Raw genomic sequence first — 24,190 nt, 5'->3', positions numbered from 1 at the left:
GTTTTTTAAAAGTATTGTGCAGAGAAAATTAGATCAAACTGAAGAGCATATAAAACCAATACAACGGTTGGGCTTCGTAGGCTATAGTGATCACGCTTGTAAAATCTGTGCTAAAAACTACTAAGTTAATAATTTTCGAGATACTTCGTCAAGATTGTCCTGGATGGATTTTCCTAGATGATGCTCTTCCAATCGTCACGTCATTTTCATAGAGTCATTCGTATCTTTTTCGTTTAACATTTCGATAACCGTACTTATTTTTTTATTTTTTTTATTTTTTTATTCTAGTCTTGGAAACAACTTTAAAATCAGTTTTGGGAAACGGTTGAATAAAAGGGAATCCGACGAACAAACATGCAAGTTGTATCAAAATAGGGGGAAATAAGGAATTCAAATTAAATTTATTCACAGACAATCAAATTACATAAATATAGTAAATTGTAATAAAACAGTGCATTTGTGAAAGTTTTTACATCAAAAAGGAAGTTTGCATTCTCAAATTCCATTCAACAGTAAAATAATAAAAGACACTAAACTGTTGCTTGATTTCATTTCGCCCAGGAAGCAAACTTTTTTGGCTCAGGCTACTTGCTAAATATCATAAAATATGTATCTAGGTAAAACACAGAAAAAAACGACCACATGTTTATTCACCTCCCTCTACTTTTCAATTTCTACTTCATAATGGCAAAAAAAAGAGCGAAAAAAACCCCGACTCAACTGTCTCTGAACTGTGGGGGTGACAATTCTATTACCTAGCACACAGGCCCCTTAGCGAGGCCAAACGCACGTATAGAACCGAGTTTTTATTTTTAGATGCTAAAGGAATGACAAATGAAATTTAGTGTCATTTGGAGTCACAGTTAGTATTTGTACATGGAGATAGAGTGGCCTTGATGGCACTGCTAGGGGAATATCATTACGGAACATCTAAAATGGATAAATAGTAGATCTGCTGGAGGCGTGACTTCCTTTCCACATTTTTGGCTTTTATAATAGTTGGCATTGGCTTTGCATGAGGCATGAGTGGTAATAGGAATGGGTGGGTGCTGGGGGGGGGGGCAGTAGCTATCACCCGAGGTGGGTGGGGAAAATAAATTGTGGTCCGGCGTAATTGTGTACCTTATTTTTTTATTGGAGTACTTTGCGATGTCAACCCTTCCAGAACACAAGATGTTAATGATGTTATAAAACACTGCAAGGGACATAATGCAAGTAATGATAGAGTACAATGAGTGACCTCTGGAGCTTAAGGCCCATAAAAAGGACTTTTATCAGATTCTAAAAGAGTTCCCTTCCAACTTTAAAAAGCCATTTGTGTCAATGATAAAGATTTGAATATTCATGGCATGGCTTCTACAGCAGATCAAGGCTTACATGACCTTTGTAGGCTGTATGGAGCTGGGTGAAATTTGTCATTTATCTGCTGCCCTCTAACCTCTTACCCCAAATGCAATGAACCCAGCAATTTGACCTCTTGACCTCAAGCAGCTTTGCTTTGATTTCATGATGAAAGAACAGAGATGTGTTTCTTTTCCTACAAGAACCTTTTTCTGCAAGTCCCTTTTTTTCTGCAAGTCATAAGCACATCCAGTGGCACCATCCTACCACACTAGGTCACTACCAACAAGCTTTATTCCAACCAGCTTAGGTCAGTGCCTACCAACTTGGGTCAGTGCCTACCAGCTTGTCAGTGCCTACCAGCTGGGGTCACTGACAACCAGCAGCTTAGATCACTGTCCAGCAGCTAAGGTCACTGCCTACCAGCTTAGGTCACTACCCATCATGGTCGGACTTAGTGCCTACCAGCTTAGGTCACTGCCTCCCAGCTGAAGTCACTGACAACCACATCAAATTTAGGTCATTGCCTACCAGCTTACAAGTCCCTTAGCCAGCAAGGTCACTGCCTACCAGCTTACAAGTCCCTTAGCCAGCCAAGTCACTGCCTACCAACTTAGGTCCCTAAGCCAGCCGAGTTCATTGCCTACCAGCTTAGGTCACTGCCTCCCAGCTCAAGTTGGAGGTACCCAACAGTTACCATGAGAGTCTGGAAGGTCAGTGTATGCAATGTCCCACACCCACGGCCGATCTGCAGATAAGGATAAAAAGAACATGAAATTAGTGTGATAGAAAGCTGAAATAACACATTTATTTCAAATTTATTTAAATGTTGCCATGATTCATTACATTATGTAAGTTGCGAAAATTAATATATCAGGCCAACCAGTAAATTAGTAATAACAGTAACAAATTACCTATAGGGGCTGGATAAATAATCACAAAACAGTACAACATTTAGGCCTATGGTGAAGCAAGAGCTTTTGTGCCTGTGCGGACTAACAACACTGAATAACCAGAACCAGAAAAGAAGTAATAATACTAAAAATTTCACACGAGGGCTAGATAAATAAACACAAAAAAGGACAATATTTTAATAGGCCAAGGATGAGGCAAGAGCTAGTGTGCCTGTACGGACTACAACTGACTCAAATAATTGTATGAACATGTAGGAACTGAGACAAGACATCATCTAGAAATATGTCCTAACTTTACTTAAGTTACTGAGAATTGTTTAACGTGGACTTTTATTTGCTTACAAAATTTGACAAAGCATAGGACACGGGACAAAATAACTGCAGATTGTACAGTACTGCTGAGTCTATTCCTATAAAGTACCACTTTTGTCAAACAACGACATTCATTTAAAAACGAACATGAAGATTTTCAATAAAGGAACTAAGAGTATCATAAGAATTGATATTTGTTAAGGTAAATAAAGAAATATAACACATAGATTGCTACTATACATACATTTACCTATAAAGTAAGGGTAATAATGGTCATTGAGAATGAGAAGTTTAAAGTGTTCAAAAAGTGAACTCAGTAACCTGTAATGAAAGAGGCGGGCCGTGAGTTAGTTTAAGTGTAGTTATCATTCCACAGATTTGGCAGTCGTTGGCTGATTACCAATGACATGTACACTGTCAAAGCACATGAATGTTTTGTTTTTTTCACTTTGGCCATGTGAAAGCTTCGTAAATCAGTCAAGCACAACAACAAACAAACAAACAAACAAACAAACAAACAATCAGTGCGAGTAAAAAGCAAGTGACCATGGTTAAAAATGTCGGCCATGTGAAAAGGACTCGACAAGAAACAATATTAGGATTGTAATTGATATCAAAATAAGAAACATTAATACGAGTTTTATCAAGACTGAGATAGTCCACCAGCCCCACTGATATTGAAAACTAACATATAAAACACGCAAACAAAAAATATAAGACAGGAAGGTAAAACGCACACCAACACAAACTTGTATTCACAAATACATCACATATCTCCTCCAGTAAACGCTCTGGAAAATAAATTCAATCATTGTTGCTGGGGAGAAAATACTGGCTACAAGGCAAATAAAATGAAAATATTATGACAATTGTAAACGGTGCCTCTGTCAAGCTAATGGCCGAACCTAGCAGAGTCATTTCATGGCTCTGCTTACTGCCGAATTCAATGCTTGCGATCACCGTTCTTCGATTACTAGACAAGTGCCATATTTCTGGGCTAGCTGTGTAAGTGCCGAATGCCTAGTAATGGGTACACACATGCAAAAGCGAAAATTCCCAGCTAACCTGTTAAAATACACTTGACGTAAGCGCATTTCTTTCTATCGGTAAGTAGAGCCATGAAACAGGTCATTTTGGTCAACTTAAAGGCAGTGGATACTATTGGTAATTACTTAAAATATTTATTAGCATAAAACCTTTCTTGGGTAAGAGTAATGGAGAGAGGTTGATGGCATAAAACATTGTGAGAATCGGCTCCCTCTGAAGTGCCATAGTTTTCGAGAAAGAAGTAATTTTCCACGAATTTGATTTAGAGACCTCAGATTTAGAACTTGAGGTCTCGAAATCAACCATCTAAACGCACACAACTTCGTGTGACAAGGGTGTTTTTTTCTTTCATTATTATCTTGCAAGTTCAATGACCGATTGAGCTCAAATTTTCACAGGTTTGTTATTTTATGCCTATGTTGAGATACACCAACTGTGAAGGCTAGTCTTTGACAATTACCAATAGTGTCCGCTGCCTTTAACCAACAATTTTGTTCTCTCACCTTCCTTGGAATAGGGCACTAATGGTGTGTCCCAAGGCAGAGGAAACACCAGCTCACTATCCTCGGAGGCAGCTGATCTGGACACGGCAAATCTTGTCGCCTCTGATGCCTGAAAGACAGAAAATAGCAAACATTCTCTAATAAGTACTGGGAAAAAAAATCACTTATTTTTTTCCTTCAGTTAAGAGAACCTGCCAGATCTATTGTAAAGATAAGAAACCAACATTTTGAAACAGTTGTTATTGTAAAAGTAGTGATAAATAAACCCACAGTTTCATAAAATAACAATTTGTTACTTCACAAAATAATTGCACAAGTTCTGTTTTTCCACTGCGGTGATATTTTCTCTTTTTCCCATCATTCTTCAATCAATCAATCCATTTCATTCATCGAACAAAAACCACTTTAAAAAGCAATCAAGTCACTAACCTCATTTCACTCAAGAGTATTATTAAAAACAAAAATTACACAAATTATGGCAAGAGAAAGAATAGCCAAAAGAAAATGATCACGGACAGAAGCTTTTAAGTAACTCTGGCCTCTTCAATTTAACAATCAGTTTTGTTTCCAGTGTTGTCTTTATTTTTTTTGTCGACTACCGTCTCTTATTCTCCCTCATCTTCTTCATGTCTCCAGTGCCCTCGATCTACGTCAATGAAGTCACCAGCGCATTAAACAACCCACTCAGCGACGCATTTAATTTTCTAGCAATACTTTGCCACAATATTTTTCCAATTATGACGAGGCGATTGTATTGGGCACCAAGATGAGTTTATAGCATCATTACCAGATGGAGTGTAATCTAATAAGCTAGCATAAGGGGTGTGCTGGGGATGGGGGTGTTATCTATTAAACACAGCCATCAGCACAAAATCAATAACGCTAGACCAACAAATGGCCACAATGTGCATCTCTTCTCTCTGTTTTTCTTTACTCTCTAGCTGGCAGCAAGTGAGAGCAATGCTCATTTCGCTGGGGATATTTAGAAAGGTAATAATCATTAAAATGTACCAATTTGTTGAATGGATGTTTTCTTCTGGATGAACAACATGTTAGATGTCAAATTTGTTTGTTCACTCCTGAAAATTCATAGCAAGTGGAAAAAAAGAGACACGTTTGTGCATGTTATTTGTGTATCAAGTGTCCATTAAAACAATGGATTTCTTTTTGCATATAGCTGTCTCATTTACTTGATTAAGTCACTCGTCCTGTTAAACAGTGATGGCTGTCAAATTTAACAACCACAGACTGTGGTGGGAGAGTCTGTCTGGTAATTGCTGGGGCCGATTTCACAAAGATCTAAGATTGATCGTAACTGCAAATCAATCGTAGTTGCTAAGTAAAGTGTGATGTCACAATACAAATCACTGGTTATACTGAAAATATGTCTTGCGATGAATTTAATTTCTTTGTGAAATCAGCCCCTATCTGGTCCATCTGAAATAAGGACTGGTATTCCTTGAATGAGACTTAAAGCTAAAGTGTGTTGTGTAGTTAAATGAAGGCACTGAACACTTTTGGTAACGACTTTAAACAAATATTTGCCTTAAAACTTACTTGGTAAGGGAGAGCTGTTGATAGTATAAAACACTGACTGAAATGTTTGTTTTTTCTTTCATTATTTTCTTGAAACCAAATGACCAAATGAGCCCAAATTTTCACAGGTTTGTGAATTTTTTACGCATATGTTGGGGTACACCAAGTTAGAATATTGTTCGTTGACAATTACCAAACGAGTCCAGTGCCTTTATTAAGTTGAAGAAGCAGTTCACAAAAAAAAGGGGTGCAAAAATGTTTCTCTTCTTCATCAGAGCACTGCAAAATTATTTCCTAATCGGCTAAAGGCTGTGGCTGTGGCCAAGGGCAGCCATAGCCGCTAATTTCGTAGCAGCCTTATTCTCCAATTGCATTATTTAAATCCGGGCATAGTTTAATAAAGCTGTGATAAGTATACAATTTTGCTTCACAACTTCCTGCTTAAAACAAAGCAAGCAGATCCCAAAAAAGTTCACATGAATGACATGATTTTATAACTGGTTACCTTGTTTTGGTAAGCAAAAATTGTTTGGTGCTTAGGTAGCTCAGTGTAATTTGGGGTTTTGGTGATAATTTGATAGAGGTACTCATCGCACATTATACTGTTATGAGCACAGACACAACCCGCCGTGTAAACAGCCCAGGGCCCAACTGCTTACTGCTTACAGGGCTAGCACAAAACTTCTGTGCTAGCTGGGTAAGTGACGAATACCTAGTACAAATTTTTATAGAACTGCTTATTAAGCACAACATTAGCCAAACACAATTCTAAATGTTACTCTAAGATAAGGTTACCAGCCAAAAACCATGCCACATGTACCATTTGTGACTGGTAACCTGCTTATATTTGCTCAGCAGAAATGGTTACAAGATTATTGTCTGCTTAAGCAGCTCTATAACTGGCCCCATCCTGACGCTTATTTTTGTAGCATGAGCCAAGCTTAATTTTAACTTTGCTAGTATTAGGCACTACTGCTTAGCAGCACAGAGAAACTAGTTATCAATTATTATGTACATATTTGTCTCCCTTCTATATAAATGTTTTGGAGCTTGGTGTCACAGTGAAAAGAAATAACGCCCCAGTATTAATAGGTGCTGAGACCTAAGGGCCTTGCGTGTTGGACGTCAAATTATCTCAAATGCTGACGGACCTTAAAGTCACCTGGAAGTGGTATTTTTTCAAAATAAAGCTTTTGTCACTAATATATGTGTTTTGATGAGTGGAATGTGAATAAACAGTTAACTAAGGTTTTAAAAAATGAGTTCTTATGTTATTTACAAATTTAAGAGTAGACCCCGACCCGAGAGGGCGCTGTTCGTGGCGTCAATCGAGGCAGACTTTGCCTGTAATGCGTAGAGTAAACACAATTGCAAAGTACATGTACGTCGTGAGTTTGTAGGTTTCAAAAAAAAAATGTGTGTTTTTTTCCGGCAATGCCGACCAGGTGTATTGCTGCTGAATGCAGAAAAACACTTTTTGAAATGTATCAACTCACGACTTGGACGTACATGTACTTTGCACGTGTGTTTACTATACGCATTGCAGGCAAAGTCTGCCTCGATTGACGTCACAAAAGGGGTAGGCGGAGTCAGCCCCCAAACAACTTTATATATTTTTTAAACATATAAATCGTGACAAACAATTACTAAAAAAATTGTTTTATTGTTCGTAAACATATACTCTTATGTTTGAAAGAAAAAAAATTCTATTTCCAGGTGACTTTAAGGCTCACACAACCTGCCCCAATTATTATTCCATGCTTCTACTGGTGATAGTCAAGCATTTGCGATGACCGCATTCTAACATGGAGTATAGAACATGTACACTAACATCAGTTTGCAATTTACTTCTATGATTGCATTATGAAGATACCAAATGTAATAATTATGAGGACTTGAAAGTTAATTTTTCTTGCCCAGAAAATGTCTTGATTACTTTTTTGTTTTTCCTTCATTCAAAATGAAAGTCAAGGTTGTCCCTTCGATGCAATGAATTAAAAGTTTCTGAAACAATATTTTTGTGACACACAGCTCTATCTTTCCAATCCCAGCTTGCCATGTTTACCCAATTTCAAAAAGTAGACAAAAAGGAAAATTAATACAAATAAAACCTTTCTGATGATCAGTTGGAACAAATTGCTTGTGCTGTGATTTAGTGATTGACTTTCATCTTTTTCAGCTGTTTACAAAATTCTTCTGTTAACTTTCAAGGCTCAAACATGTCAATCTCCTGCTTATTTATCTGAACTTGTTCATCATTATTCCCCTGCTCTGACTTTACGATCATCTCAACAGTCGTTGCTTTCAACTACTAGAGCTTCTTCCATTTTTTTATGGCTACAGACCCTTTTTTTTACGCAGCACCGTTTCTTTGGAAAAGTCTTCCTGTGCATATTCGCCAGGCTAGTTCTTTACAATTTTTAAGCCTCTGTTGAAAACTCATTTGTTTAAAGCTCCTTTTTGTAATTTGTATCTTTCTCTCATTGTATATTCTAATGTTCTTTTTATTATGCGCTCAGAGGCTTTTCGCATTAGGCGCTTTACAAATGTATTATTTTTATTTTTATTTATTCTCAATATTACTATTACTATTTCAGAGGTGTACACTGCTCTATTGATTTGGATTCAAGAGATGTGCATTCACAAGGCTTGAATTTGTCACTGGACCACACTCCACAGGTCCTAAGCCAGTGGTTTTAGTCTCCGACCAGTAACCCTATGACTGGACAAGTCCTGCAGTTTTGTTCTTGTGAATTCCGGTGGTCTTGTGTTTGTCATTTGCAGCAGTCTTGTGTTTGTCAATTGAGTATTAATATGTGTACCTCTCTGGGTAATATCCTGAACAGAAACAAACTACAATGTATGTTCAAATGATGACTTTCAAGTATACTTCATAGTGATACCAAAAGAGACAAACAAAATAAATCTTCTTCACATGCCTTAGTGCAAGTATAAAATTCAAATGGATGTTGCCAGGAATCAAGAAAATTGTGTTTTCTTTTTGCTTGTGGTCTTTCACAAAAATTGTTGGTCCAGTAAAAATTTAGAGCTATGAGCCCTGTGGTCTTGTGAAATTTTCACCCCAAATCAAGCCCTGCATTCTGGGATGACAACAGCAATATTTCTAAAAACTCTTAACCCGAGGCTATACTGAAGACACTCTCATTTACTCCTCAATCCTCCACTCTATGGTTACTCAAAACCCGAAATATTTGGACAATGATGAAGACGCAATGATTGCCATTTCTTGTTTAGCATTGCAGTACAAAATCCTACAAAGTCAGACAACTTGCTGACTAGGATTTTGGAGAATTTAGGACTGCTTGCAAACAGTTTACAGTTAGAAGGACTTGACACCTTAGTAGTTGTCAAAGACCAGTATTCTCACTGAATAATGAAAGAAAAAACACCCTTGTTGCACAACCTTGTGTGCTTTCTGATGCACATTAACAAGCTTCAGCTGAGGTCGGTCTTTTATTATTGGAGTCAGAAATTACCTCTTTCTCAAAAACTACGTTACTACAGAGCGAGCCGTTTCTCACAATGTTTCATACTGTAAACAGCTCTCCATTGCTTGTTACAAAATAAGTTATTGTGGTAACAATATTTAGAGTAATTACTAATAGTGTCCACTGCCTTCAAGTTACCATCAATGCATTCGGCTACAATAACAAACCAACACCAAATCACATAATATGAAAATCCATGATTGTTGGGTCATCTACGGGGATCTTTTTTATCATTTTGTCCATCCTTTTTACATTTGTCATTTATATAAAAAAAATCATAATATATAAAAATGTGCAATCCATTCTTAATTTTTTGGCAAACGGATGGACACCTTGATTCAAAACCTTTATATTTTTTGTTCAACCTAAATAATGTATTATCACAAATGTATCAAGTCAGTTTCCCTAACTGTTTGTCACTATACAGAATAAGAAAAACAATTACTAATGCTAAACAAGAAAAAACCTTTACAAAGTATAATTTAAAAAGAAAAAGAATAATTTTTCAACTTACAAAGATATCTGGAAGGAAGAGGACTCCCATCTCATAGGATCTGATCATGAGTTGCTGTCCGTTCTTTTCAAGGGCACCCCAGGCAGCTTTAGACATGTTGGAGCTACAGATGAGCAGAAGAAATGGAATAACGATAAACTTTCAAAGGGTGGAAAACTATTTGCTGATGGAAGAAAAACTTATCTAAAGAGTCATCAAATATGCAGGAATTGGATTAATTAGTGTATGGGTTGGTGGAGTACAGTGTCTACTTGCAAATAGGGATACATTTTAACCTGGAAGGGTTCTCCAATCTTAAAGTTATCAAATACAGGCAGAAATAATAATTTGGGGGGCTAATCATCCTTACTTGCTGCTAAGAACTGAATTACGAAGGACGCGGCTACAACGTGTTTGAGAAGCAGGCATGCAAGGGCGCCTATGGCTGCCAGCCACATCAACCCATTACGACCACGGAGCACAGCCAAGATCGAAAGTGTTTGATTTTCCCCGAGGGAGGAAAACCGGATGGTCTGGAAAACACTCGTGGCACAGCAGAGAACCAACGCACAACTCAACTCACATATGGCCCTGGCCGGGAATCGAACCGGGGTCACCTGAGTGAGAGGCGAGCGCTTAACGCACAAGCCAAACATGCCACCCGAATATTTGGTCCTTGGAAAAAAGTATTATTATTTTATTGATATCACATACTATAAACCAAAAAGGAAACTGACTGGGTAAATTTAGAATGAATTTGGGTTGAACAAAGAAAAATTTACTTGAGAGGGACTTGATCTAACGACCTCCAATAGAAAGCCAGCACATTAATGGTTTGAGTCCCACTCCCATCAATTTTTATTTGTTCAACACCAAATCAATATTTTATTGAGTAAAAGGGCCGACGTACATGTGCACATGGTGAATGCTTTAATAGGCATTTCAAGCCATTAAATCGCAATTTTTCTGAGGTTTATAAGGAATCAGAAATCAGAGGTAAGTGGGAAGAATATCATGCCAGCAAATGCCAATTAATTTTGTACTTGTAAGCTGAATACTCGGAGATTAATCAATGTTTTTCATCTCAAACAAAGATATTATTCACAAAACAAACAAGTCTCACTACACTCTGTAACAAGTTTAGTGGATTCTAAAATATTCTAAAAAATAAAAAACTGTACAGGAATTTCTCGTCCTCGTCAACATAATGCATTGTAAATTTTCAATCATTTTGGGTTGAATAGAAAAATTAAAGGCACTGGACACCTTTAGCTATTGTCAAAGACCAGTATTCAGGTCTTTTACTGCGCCTTGAACACCCAGCAGGGTGGATATGTGCCCATTACAAGTCTTCTTATTATTATTATTATTCTCTCTTGGTGTATCCCAGCATGTGTATAAAATAAAAAATCTGTGAACATTTGGACTCAGTTGCAAGAGAATCATGAAAGAAAAAACACCATTGTCTCACAAATTTGTGTGCTTTCAGATGCCTAAAAAAGGCTTCAGGCCTGAAGTCGTTTAATATTTGAGTGAGAAAATACCTCATTCTCAAAAACTATGTTACTTCAACGGTTCTCCATGGCTCAGTACAAAGTAAGTTTTTATGCTGACAATTATTTTGAGTAACTACCAATAGTGTCCAGTGCCTTTCACGAGAAAGGAACTTAAACCTACACCCTCCAGATTAACGTTTCAGCACTCTACCATAATTTGGGCGGTCTCCTGTTTTTTTTGACAGAGATCTGTATTAGACAAGGCAAAGGTTCACTGTGGGGGTCCATGTTTTGTTTTCGGCAAAAATGAACCAGCGAACTGAAAAAATGTGTTATCAGAATTACTTTATAACCATTCTTCATAAGTTGATTATCTTACAAGCTGGGAAGCGGCAGAAGAGAAAACGCCTTGTCAAATGTTGCAACTTGTTATTTCAAATATCAAGTAATAATGGATAATTGTAAAACAAATTGTGAGAGAATTGTACAAAATTATTCATGACTACACAGGGAAACAAAAATAATGTAATCACTACCATACAAAGCTTTTTGCATCCAACAAAACAACTTCACTCGACTGAAAACTTACCTCGTTACAAGAAACCAAGCAATGTGCTGACTATCAGGTGACATTCTGGAGTATGTCTTGATATGTGGACTAGCTCTGGAGCGCCCTCTAGAGTTGGAAACCCACTGACTGCCAAAGATCAGAATGAGATAATATATGGTAAAGAGGCCGGGTTATTATTTGGTTCACTGGGAGGGTACATGATTGGTAAACAGCCCATAAGAAAAAGACAGTACAGAACCAGTGAATGGAGAATACTGTGTAGTGTTACTAGATTTCCTTTGTATGCATTCTTGTTTACAGTTGATTACCTTCTTTAGATAACTCGGTTTGGGGTTTGAAAAATTCAATTCGTGTGATTTTGGCAGGGCTTAAAGTGGAATATCGTCAAATAAAAGCAGTGGACACTATTGGTAATTACTCAAAATAATTATTATGATATAACATTTCTTGATTACGGGTAATGGGGAGAGGTTGATAGTATAAAATAATTTTCCACGAATTTGATTTTGAGACCTCAGAATTAGATTTTGAGGTCTCAAAATCAAGCATCTGAAAGCACACAACTTTGTGTGACAAGGGTGTTTTTTCTTTCATTATTATCTTGCAACTTCGACGACCAATATAGCTCAAATTTTCACAGGTTTGTTATTTTATGCACATTTTGAGATACACCAAGAGAGAAGACTAGTCTTTGACAATAACCAATAGTGTCCAGTGTCTTTAAGAGGAACACTTACTGTAAGAATGAATTGAAGTAGAGTTGTTTCTTTGCTGTTTTGATGCCGTAGGGTATGGAGGCCCCGGCTGGGTAACCCTCCAGACTGGTCCGAACATTATCCTTGCTAGGGAAGATCTAAAAGAAAAGAAAAACAGAGACACAATTTGACAGATTTACATTAAACGTACAAGATTTAAAGATAATGATGGTAGAAAGCTCCCCTTAAAAAAAATACTTGCTGAGGTGCTGTAGTTTTTGAGAAATGAGTAAAACAATTTCTCGAAAATATTTTTTTGTCCCAGTGAGACAAAAATTATTTTAGCAAAATAAGTACAACGGTTTTATGCCACTCTCCTGAAAGCATTGCTCTGTGATTTTAACTTTTTTTTCCTCAAAAACTCAACAATTATTAGGAAGCTGAAACTTCTACAGGTAAATTATATTAAATACTTCTTCATTTACAGTGAGTAGGGATTCATGCCATGGCTAAAAACTTTTATTAAATCTACAGAACCCTTTAATAATGATCAACGGCACAACCAAAAGCGGAGCAGGGGACAGGCACACTTCATACAAAAACAAAGCAAGTAACAATGCACTAGAAAGCTTTGAGAGCCAGTGACAGTCAAAAGTCGCTACCCTTTGATAAATAACATTTTGACTAGACTCTTTCACTTTGCTATAAGGCAGTGGACACTATTGGTAATTACTCAAAATAATTATTAGCATAAAACCTCACTTGGTAACAAGTAATGGGGAGAGGTTGATAATATAAAACATTGTGAGAAATGGCTCCCTCTGAAGTCACAGTTTGATTTCGAGACCTCAGATTTAGAATTTGAGGTCTCGAAATCAAGCATCTAAAAGCACACAACTTTGTGTTACAAGGGTGTTTTTTTCTTTCATAGTTATCTCGCAACTCTGACGACCAATCGAGCTCAAATTTTCACAGGTTTGTTATTTTATGCATATGTTGAAATACACCAAGTGAGAAGACTGGTCTTTGACAATTACCAATAGTGTCCACAACGACACAGAAAAACAACGTTTTTCACCAACATAGTTATTATTATTATTTATTTGGCAAATGTAAAAAGGTATCCAACAAGTTTCTTACCAACTTCAACATCTTGTTCCCCGACTCCCCCTGCATCTTCCTACCAACACCTCTGCATTGCGCCATACTCTGTAGCCACTCACTACACAGCCATTTATCTTTGTCAGGACCTAGGGAGCCAACACTGGAGAACTGACCAATCACAGGCCAAGACTTCACATCTGACTCCTTAGGTCCATGGTCTTTTAGTACCTGTTTTACAGAAAATGGTTTAATAAAAATTTTTCTCGCAAATCCTTCGTTTAGTTTAGTTATATCCAAAACATTATGACTGTAATTATAACAAAAGATCTCAAAGAATTTCAAACATCAGTCTATCTAATGGTCCTTCTTCTTTTCGTTATGATAGACAACTGAACAACCCATGAAACAATTTGGTGTTTGTTTGTGAATCATATATCTCAAACTTGTGGGTGGGGTGGTAAAAAGAAAAATAACGGTATACCTATTTATGTATATTGCACCTTGTAAACCGTTATAAGGTGGTACATACGTGTAATATATTGGGTCGCAGAATTCATATCTTTCTGAAAAAATTTATATAATACCAAGCACCTCGAGTACCTTGTTGGCATATGCATACACTATATCGACATCAATATTATATTGTATTATTATTATTTTTATTAAGCATTTTAGCAAGACTCTGCTAGTGTCGAAGCATCAGGCCATTTGCTAATTATTATTTTCTCAGATTTCCACAATTATAAGCTTTTTATTTAGACTCACCTGACGTAGTTTGAGATGTCCCCACTTGTTCATATTGCTGCCTGTGTGTCTGCCAGGTATGGAAGCACTGATAAATACCCTAAACGTGTCATATCAAAAACAATAGTTTGATGTTTGTGAAGTTGGTTTTATTAAAAAAATGTTATGACTCAATGGATCTTAAGTGGCTTTCTTGGTTAATTTCAGGACAGACAAGTGACTCCTGACTAAGATGAAGAATTACAACAAGCAAAAACAAACCATTTTGTTGAACCACAGATTAAAAACTGAACAAATAAGAAAAACGTCCCACACTGACTGAAAAGTAGAGCCGTACAAACCAGCTCTTCTCAGAGCCACCACTACTCACAGAGAGATTTAACATGGTGTCACCACAAACCTTACCTACTAAGAAAGTCTCAAACAGAAACAAATAACAGCCATTCATCAAGTGTTTTAAAACATTAATTGTATCAAAGCGCCTCACACTACCCCTGTTCATTGGTTATTGTACATTCCTGAAACAAACTAAACTCCTTTGGAGAATGCAGTATCGACATCCTAGATTATGATTGGTTAACCCATAGCAACAAGAGGTATTGGGCTGTTCTAACTGTGTATTGCGCTTTCCACAAAACATACAGCTGTTCCGACATTGCATATTGCGTTTATACAACTCAGCCTTCATCCTTGTTTGATATGGGACTCAAAAGCGTTTTATATTTCTGTGTTCCAATCCCGCTTGTGCGATAATCGATAACAGATCTACATACTTGGCTTCAGACATGTCATGACTCCTGATATGTCCGATCCATTCTTGTAACGATGGCGACCGGTATGCAGTCAGATAATCAGCCAGATCTCGCTGAAAGAAAGTCGGGGAGTCTGAGGAAGTTGACGTAGAATCCGTCTTTGGGAAGAGTGGACTGATCCATACCCTACAAGAAAACAAAATCCAAGATAGAAATAACACAACATTAGGTTATGATTCTTAAAGGCAACTGACTGGATAATTCTAAATAAATTTGGGGTTGATCAAATAAAAAAAACTTAAAAAAAAAAATATGATTTTGAGTCTGCAACCTCTGGATTAATGTATCGGCACTGTACCAACTGGACTATCTAGCCCTATATGTCGGCGGTCTCCCTATGCTGTCAATGTTTTTGTTCAGGGTAGCAGTCGGGGGCATTCAAAATGCACCTGTAGCCAGAGATCTCACACATGTTTACGATGGAACTTTGATAGCTGCAAAAAAGAGGGATCACCTTAATAATAATAATAATTATCTTCAAGTCCACGCTAATCCTCCAATTCAATTCGCAGAATGGAGTGGTGATAAAAACCTATATTGCACGGCTAATATCACTACCTGCGTATTGTGTGTTCTATGTCACGCGCCAAGTTTGCTTGAAGATAAATACGTTATCACACGCGCACTCGTGGAAATACAAAAAATATAGCGTGTCTGCGTCCCATATCCAACTTGGCCTTTGTGACTGAGCAAGTAATTACCAGACATAATTCAAATCGAACTCACAACTGTCTTCTTGTTTTAAATACAAAAGCAATGCCTGCCTACCTTCGGCTGGACATAAGGAAGTGTAAGCTCAATTCCAACTTTGATCAAATACAAAATACGAAGACTTGAAGGTTTGCACGGTGGAAGGATAATAGACATAATAAAATTTGCGAGACACCATTTAGTTAGGTAAATCTCTTTTGAGTAATGGTGGTTCTGAGACGAACCGGAGGGCGCAGGATTTCAGACAGTATACTCCGTCTTTTGTGTGTCTCCTGACGACGGACAGAGTATGCTGTTCAAAACATTGAGCTCTACGGTTTTTTTTCAGAACCACTATCACTCAAAAGAGATTTATCTACATGGTGTCATCAAAAAAATTATGGTGTGTATTAAATACTAAAATAGTTTTCCAAAAAATGCTTCATTGATAACTGTCGCAATAGATGAGGTCAAAGGTCAAAGTTGCTTACCCCTGTGTCTTTTGAAACCAGTCTTGATTAATGATGTTAGCTGTGTGGATCACAACACGCATTCCATTTGTATACAATAACAGCATCATCTTACTAGGGGATAAACAACAATACAAACAAATTAATTTTAAATCAACTAATAATTCCTGAAAGACCTAATAAGTAGGGTCATTATTAGGTTTTTGTCAACGTAATGCTGATTTGCAGGCAAAATTGTCAAGAAAGATACAATGAAAGTCACATGTGAAAGTTTCTGTTGAATCACGGAGTGTTGAATACAGTGTCCATTCATTGAGAAAACAGCAGAAAATTGTCACAGTACTTTTTCACAGGAACATCAAATCCATCCATGTTTAGTGAGATGACAGTGGGTGCTTGCACAGTTTACGTAGAATGGTGACGGTAAGCGCAGAATTTGGGGGTAAGCAAAGCCATGAAATTTGGACCCGGTATCCTTATCAAAAACCAGTGTTGAAACATGAAGTGCATATACTTGAGGGGAAGGACAGAGAAAGAGGAACTAAGCCAAAGAATAAGGTCATCATTCAACATTCCTGTTGACTCCTGTCACACCACGAAACAAACCTTTGCACTATGCATGCCTACCATTTCAAACATTTTGGGAGTCAAATCCTTGGTGTACATTTGACATTTTGACTCCCAAGATGGCACCAGGATAGGCCACTGTACTGTGTGTTGTGAAAGGGGTCTAAAGCTGAGTAAAGAAATCTTTCTTACGTGTGATGGGTCCCATACATGATGTCGAGCTTAGCTTGGCACAATTTGATGTTGGGGTACGGATGGGCAGCTTCATGCAGCGCTACTTTACTCTGTCTCTGCTCTCCGTGAACAATCAGTAAAGGTTTGGACCTGCAAAACATCAACAAATAAACAGCATGCAATCACAAAACTGGTGCAAATTGTTTTCCCTGCAACTCCCCATACCAGGTCTTTGGTTCGAGACCCTCCTGAACCATCCACTCTATGATAGCTCAACACCAGCATGTTTGGTGTCAGTGGAATCAGAGTGACTGTTGTTTCAATCCCAGCCTTCAAGTCTTTGGAACTTGCTTCAAATCCTAGCACAGAAACAGTGCAAATCGTTTTCCCTTCAACTCCCTGTGTCTTTGGTTTGAGATCCTTCTTCACCCTCTTCTACTCTATGATAGCTCAACACCAACATGTTTGAACTTGGGGAATTAAGGGAACTGGGTTGGCTCAGTGGTTTTTTTCCCATCCTTTTATTTGTGTGGACCTCGCTTCGAATCCCACCTCAGACCGGGTACCTTGTAAGTGGATTTGGTTTTCAGTCCCTACCTGATTGCATGGGTTTTCCCCATTCGAGATTCTCCTCCCACATCTAAAACTGAATATTTCTTATCGTTTTCTAACCACCATCCAGTTATTGGTGCTTGAGCTGTTTGATGTGAACAGATTTAAACAAATATGTTTATTTTTTTTTTATTATTATTTTTTTTTATGCAAGTCGCCAGATACACAAGGCCTGAGGGCAACTTCAAGGTGTGGGCTACAATGGGTTTTTTTCCAGAGGCCGTTGCCACCTACTCCTGGGGCTGAAACAGGGTTACCCCTTTTACAGTCCATACGGATGTAGGCTTGGGTATCCTAAGATTGTTTGCTTGCTCAGTGATAAGCACTTGTTATCCGAACCTGCAAGTCTAGAGCCTCCAAAAGCAGAGAACTCCTGGCCCTCTGAGGAGTTAGGAGTTTAATTATTAAAAACAAGTGATTACATTTTTTTGTCTCTAACAGACAGATCCAGATACCAAAATTGCATCATCATTAATACTTATTTCCAAAACTACAATTACACAATTACAATAAAAATCTCAGTAAAAACAAGCTATTCAGAAGTCACCTACCTGGATTGTGCGGGATACTGTTTCATGAGCCACGGTATATCAAATATGTAGTTAAACTGAACTGATGCAACTAGCTCCCCCATACACGATGCTAAGATATCTGCGAAGAAAACACCACAGAGTAGAAATGGATTGCACATGACGTCATTGACCACCACCTTTGATGTAAAACAATGGAAAAGTGCACGCGTGTCCGTGCTGCTCTTGTCTCGCAGCCAATGATAGCCTTTCATGCATGCACATTTCATCAAAGATGGCGGCCCATGCAAGGGTCTTCTGACAAGGACAACTTGGGCAGCTGCTGTTGCAAGAAGGGCCCTTCGGTGAAGCTGGCACTGAATGCACTTATTGTAATTATAATTTGTGGCATGTCATGGTTGAGCGGTTAGGAACACCTGACTCATCAAGCTCTGGTGTTTCTAATCAGCAAAGTATGGTTCGAGTCCAAGTCATGGCACTTGTGTCCTTGAGCAAGATACTCCACCATAATTGCTTTGCCCATAGTGGGAAATTAAGACGTATACTGGATTGGTAGTGCATGAAAAGAGCCCGGACAGCTTATAGAGGAAGAGTAGGGTTAACCCTGGTGTTTCTGGTTCACATAGCAGGCATTATCTTTCTGTTTCCTCAGGCTTGCAAGCTACAGTGACTAAGTTCACTTATGAGAAATCATTGGTTTCATTACTAGAAATAAAATCTTAAAAAATCTTTAAATCTTCAAAGCAACCAGCACTTACCAGAGATATGTACAGCTTGGGAGTTGTTGTGTTTCTCAGGAATTCCCGTCACTTTGGTCAGGAGGAAGTTGAGTGGGAAGGCTTCTCTGATGACATCTATGCAAGTCCTCTTCCTTGATGATGATGATGATGATGATGCGGGAGATGTTGCTGACGAGGAGGAGGATGCTTTCATCGAGTCATCCCTCTTTAATTTCTTCGTTGGGGGCATCCCATGCTCATCATTGTCTGGTGAGTTACGAGGAAATACAGAAGTGCTTAAAAGCACTAGACACTATAGTTATTACTTAAAATACCTGTTAGCATAAAATCTTACTTGGTAACGAGCAATGGAGAGCTGTTGTAAGAAACGGCTCACTCTAAAGTAACATTCTTTTGGAGAAAGAGGTAAAATATTAAAAGACTTTAGACTTGAAGCCTTTTTGAGGCATCTGAAAACACCCAAGTAACAATCTTGGATAATTTTCTTTCATTTTTCTCTTGCATCTTTGATGACCAATTGAGTCCAAATTTTCAAAGATTTGTTATTTCATGCATACGTTGGGATACACCAAGTGAGAATACTAATACTAATACTAATGTCCAGTGCTTTTTCAGAGCAAACACCTCAATCTGGAAAATGGTTATATGCTAGAACTCTCAAAGAAAGAGAACCGCCAACCTCGTTCCCAGGGGTGATCGATCTCGCCACGCCATTTATTCCCAGCATGCCTTGCTCGATCATAACGTTAGAGACGTACGCAGAGTTAGGGGGTGATACGGCGTGCTGCCCATGGTAGCGAGGTTGGAGAACCGCAGCAATCTCCATTAACAGTAGTCTACTGGCCAGATGCCAGTTAAAACACCAGAGGACCAGTTAGAATTCTCTTTACATATTTTAAAACGGAATACAGACTTGTAAAGAAAGCTGGCAGACTAGTGAAATAACAAGCTGACTGGTGGCACAGGCTAGCCACTGAAAAAGTAAGGTCAAACAAGGTCAAACCCTGCGAAGGGTAACTACCGGTGAACCACAATAAGAATGTCAACAAACCTGAATGTATGAAGTCTCTTCGATGATCGGGATTCTTGCGGTAGCACTTGGCTCCGAATGGACACTTGGGTTTGTCTTCTTTATTAGATGGCTTACTGGTGGATGCCGGTGAGGAGTTGCTTCTCTTAGGGATCTTATAACTTTTAGAGTCAAATGGTGACCCTTGGCTCGATCCTGAAGACGAAATTCAAGAAGTGAATACATTTGTTTTGTTACAGTTCAAGCACAAATCAAGAAAAGGTTTTTCATACTCAGGGAATGTGACGCCAGATACCAAACTGAGGCATTTTACCTTTGAAACAGTGAAATGGCTACAAAAGTGAAGATGGGCAAAACGTCAGCCGTGACATCAATGTAAAATGGCTTAACTCAACTTGAACAACCTTATTGTTTAAATGGAAAAATGTTACATTTCTACAAATGTTTCTTTTATAAATAGTATAATTTTTTTAATTTATTAAGCACTGTAGGCCTTTAGACGATGTGACCTATATTTACATTCAAACCGCCCTCTGTTGACACGTCATGTTCCGCCAGGCAAAAAGACGCATAGTCATGGTAAATTAGCGTGTACTAATTCTAGCTGGCTGCCAAAAAACAAAGGTTTTGCCCGGCGGTATGCGCGCGAATCATGCTATGGTTTTCGTGTGACGTCAGAGGTCACAATGTCTATACTCGGTACTTAACAGAGTTCTGTGAAAAAAATCCACAGGCAAATCCCTTGAGTGGAATTCAGACCCATGACATTGGCAATGCCAGTGCAGACGACTTGGAGGCAGTTTGAAACCTATGGGTTAGCAGCCGGTACCTACACAATATTAATTTTGCATCAGGGATAAAGAATATAATTTGTTTTTACCCTAATACATTTTACTCCTTCCATAAAATTATTAAGGAACTTATTGAATCACCTTTAGAGCCAAACTGCAGATGTTTCTTGTCCAGGCTTTTTTCATCTTTTCTTGTCAACAATGACTGGGAGATCTCTTCAGATGAACCATCATCATCCCCTGAATCCGAGTCAGAAATATCATGAGTAGATGCAGCCCGCTTCATTGGTAGCCCCTTTCTCACAGCTGCAACACTTTGATTCGCCGAGGATCCTGCTCTATGATTGGCTGAAAGTTTGGGTTCTTTGTCCTGATTGGGTTTCCTGTCTTCTTTTACGTTGGTGGTGTCAGAATCGGAGTCAGATGTATTTGGATCTTTTGGCCTAGAGGAAGATAACTCCTCATCGAACTGTGATTTAAAATGAAGACATTTTAAAAATATAATTGACCCATAATGCTTCAATTTGTGGAACTGTTGTGGCTGAGCGGTTAAGAGCTTCGAACTCGAGCTCTGCTATATCTGATCAGTAGAGCGTGGGTTCGAGTCCTGGTCGTGACATTTGTGTCCTGCAAAACACTTTGAAACTTTGGCTTTGTCCTTCGGATGGGACATTAAGCTGCAGGTCCCATGCATTGTTATAAAAACTAACACCACACGCTAAAGACCCCAGTACACACTATCGCAAAGGGAATGGGTTCGCCTTGGTGGGTCTGGCAGTGCGACCAGTGCGACTTCAATCATGAAGGCTGCACTAGAAAAAAAGAAGATTAAAATTATGTATGAAAGGAAGAAACTTTATGACCAGGGTATGATGGCTGTATGCAAATTTGGGGACTCAGCTACTGCTAGTATGATTGCTGTGAGTGTGAAAGATGTTCTTGTTAAGGTCAGAAGGTCCTATACTTCAACCCATGATGATGCGGCAATCCAGCTGTAGCCATAATATCCATAGCCACCAATTCAGACAATCCCTGGTTGTTGGTAAAGTTGAGTTTCTTGTTAGTCCTGGTAGGATGCCCATAGTACAACAAAGACTTACTCAGTGACATCCTAACCATTGCACAAGGTGCTCACTGTGCAGTAGAGTATTCAACACACTCCTTAAAATTATATGAAACATATTGTAATTTTGTAAAAATTTTAAATTAATATGCAGACACTGTGAAGGTTGCTGCAAACACCCCCCCCCCCCCAACCAGCTCACCGACCCGCTGTATTTCTACCTCAATGCTTACTCTAGTCTCCTATCGAAACCCAGTGACCTAACCACCCAGATTGCATTACAATGCATGTGTACTGTTCTGTGTATCAATCATATGGATGAAGTTTCCGAAGTTTCCTTACTACCTAGACTTGGAGTCGGTAATCCCTTGGTTGGTCATGTTGGTCATGTTGGATTGATGGTAAATCATATGGTAGGTTTGGTGGGGCAAATTTTTAGCGAACAAAAACAATATTATTATTTATTTATTTCATTAATATAGTAACAATTTTAATGCGAACCTGCTTTTGTAAACGTCTCGCCAAAATTTCATCGGCATCCACTTGACTCATTGTTTATAATCAAAGAATCAACGCACTAAATACAATAGCATTAGCACAGAGAACACCATCAAGAACAACACAACACGCATGGTTTGCCACAGCGCCACCAAGTGGTGGTTTTGGTCTGCAGCTTGTATCGTGTGGACCGATTGAATACTAAGGAACTAAAAACTAACCTCCACACCGGTTCGGTGCCTTTCGGGAAGCAATGCGTGAGACGACGGACTTCGGGCGCGCATACGTAGAGGACCTATGCACAGCGTGCAGAGTCCACACACAGACACTGTACAGTTTAGGTGCGTGCAGCGCAGGCACTATGCGTGTTTATACTATTTGAAAACAGAACTTGTATCATGCATGAAAGTTTTTCTTTTAATTACCAGGCCTTAGAGGTTATGTACAAACCTCTGAGACCTGTTTTTGACACGGGGATGGATAGGAATGTGAAAACAGGAATTCTATTGAGTTTTTTTGTCAATCTTTTTATTAATCCTAAATTTATTAAAATTGTGACCCGGTCACTTTCCCTCGTGGCTTGTTGTTGACCTACTTGATACAAACACGAATAAAAAGAAGAAGAAGAAGAAGAAGAAGAAGAAGAAGAAGAAGAAGAAGAAGAAGAAGAAGAAGAAGAAGAAGAAGAAGAAGAAGAAGAAGAAAGAAGGAAAAACACTAAAACAAAACGGACGACAACAAGAACTTGATTACACAAATCCAAAGATTAAAGACACTGGACACTATTGGTAATTGTCAAAGACCAGTCTTCTCACTTTCTGTATCTCAACATTATGCATAAAATAACAAACCTGTGAAAATTTTAGCTCAATCGGTCAGTCGAAGTTGCGAGATAATAATGGAAGTTTAAACACCCTTGTCACACGAAGTTGTGTCACTTTCAGAAAGGTTGATTTCGAGACCTTAAATTCCAAATCTGAGGTCTCGAAATCAAATTCGTGGAAAACTACTTCTTTCTCGAAAACTATGTCACTTCAGAGGGAGCCGTTTATCACGTTACCAAGTAAGGGTTTGTGCTAATAATTATTTTCAGTAATTACCAATAGTGTCCACTGCCTTAAACACTTTGTATGTATTCCTCGGAGGGAATTTTCATTTAGGCCACTTACTTCCCGCCATTTTATTTTCACATGGGGACACTAATCAGCACCCTAACTTTATTTGTTCTGCATTATAAACTGTTTCAAAATAAGTACATCAAAATGCCCTATTGCGGAATTTTCCCTTTTATATGTCGTGTATGACTTGATGAAATTAGCCTAATTTCATCAAGTTATACATGACATATAGATTATAGGGCCTAAACAATCCATTGTGTTGAAAGTTTCTTATAAATGGGTCAGGTCAACAACCTTGTAATGGCATGCCGTGATGCCATTATGCCCCTCCCCCACACGCGAGTCCGCACCAAAAAAAAAGTCAAACAAAGAAAAGACAACCAAATAAATGAAAGGTGAAGGAAAAAAAGACCTGTCCGATAATTACAGGATTAAACGTCTGTGATTGGACCTTTTACTAATCGAGTTCATTTTGACTGGATTGGGGTTTACTGTGGAATGTTACCCGGTAAAGATCTTCATTGTAATGCAGACAATGAAGTTTTTGCGCTGGTCGTTTTCGATGTGCGCCATTGTAGCAATACCTCACGGTTTGGCATTGCACTCCATGTCGTGGACGAGACTGGAAGACAGCATGCCGTATCTCTCGGCTCCAATTATAGGACTAGGACTTCGCGTTTTTGGACGAACTATACTGACAAATTTATCAAACTTCTTACTATGATCAATATTCTGCATTCAGTAGTACATTTCGAAAATAATTGTTGCACTTTAGTAAAAGAACAATTTTAGGCTTGGTCAATATTTAAAGGGCAAGGAAGTCTGAACTC

At 38.4% G+C, this 24,190-nt stretch overlaps 1 protein-coding gene across 1 annotated transcript; it reads right to left on the bottom strand.

Annotated features, from left to right (window-relative positions):
- Positions 1–373: 373 nt before the first annotated feature.
- Positions 374–22,384, bottom strand: LOC139954336 (tyrosyl-DNA phosphodiesterase 1-like). Its single transcript, XM_071954095.1, has 15 exons — positions 22,246–22,384; positions 20,823–21,150; positions 19,912–20,085; positions 18,879–19,106; positions 18,142–18,241; positions 16,997–17,128; positions 16,259–16,351; positions 15,039–15,203; positions 14,287–14,365; positions 13,558–13,749; positions 12,460–12,575; positions 11,741–11,848; positions 9,677–9,779; positions 4,118–4,226; positions 374–2,089 (listed from the first exon to the last, which is right to left on the bottom strand). The coding sequence occupies exons 1-15, from the start codon at positions 22,294–22,296 to the stop codon at positions 2,013–2,015; spliced, it is 2,055 nt and encodes a 684-aa protein (XP_071810196.1). The 5' UTR covers positions 22,297–22,384; the 3' UTR covers positions 374–2,012.
- Between the last annotated feature and the right edge of the window lie 1,806 nt (positions 22,385–24,190).

This window comes from Asterias amurensis, chromosome 1 (assembly GCF_032118995.1).
Source record: "Asterias amurensis chromosome 1, ASM3211899v1".
In the NCBI taxonomy this organism is placed as follows: Eukaryota; Metazoa; Echinodermata; class Asteroidea; order Forcipulatida; family Asteriidae; genus Asterias; species Asterias amurensis.
This window is presented reverse-complemented; position numbering and strand designations above follow the sequence as displayed.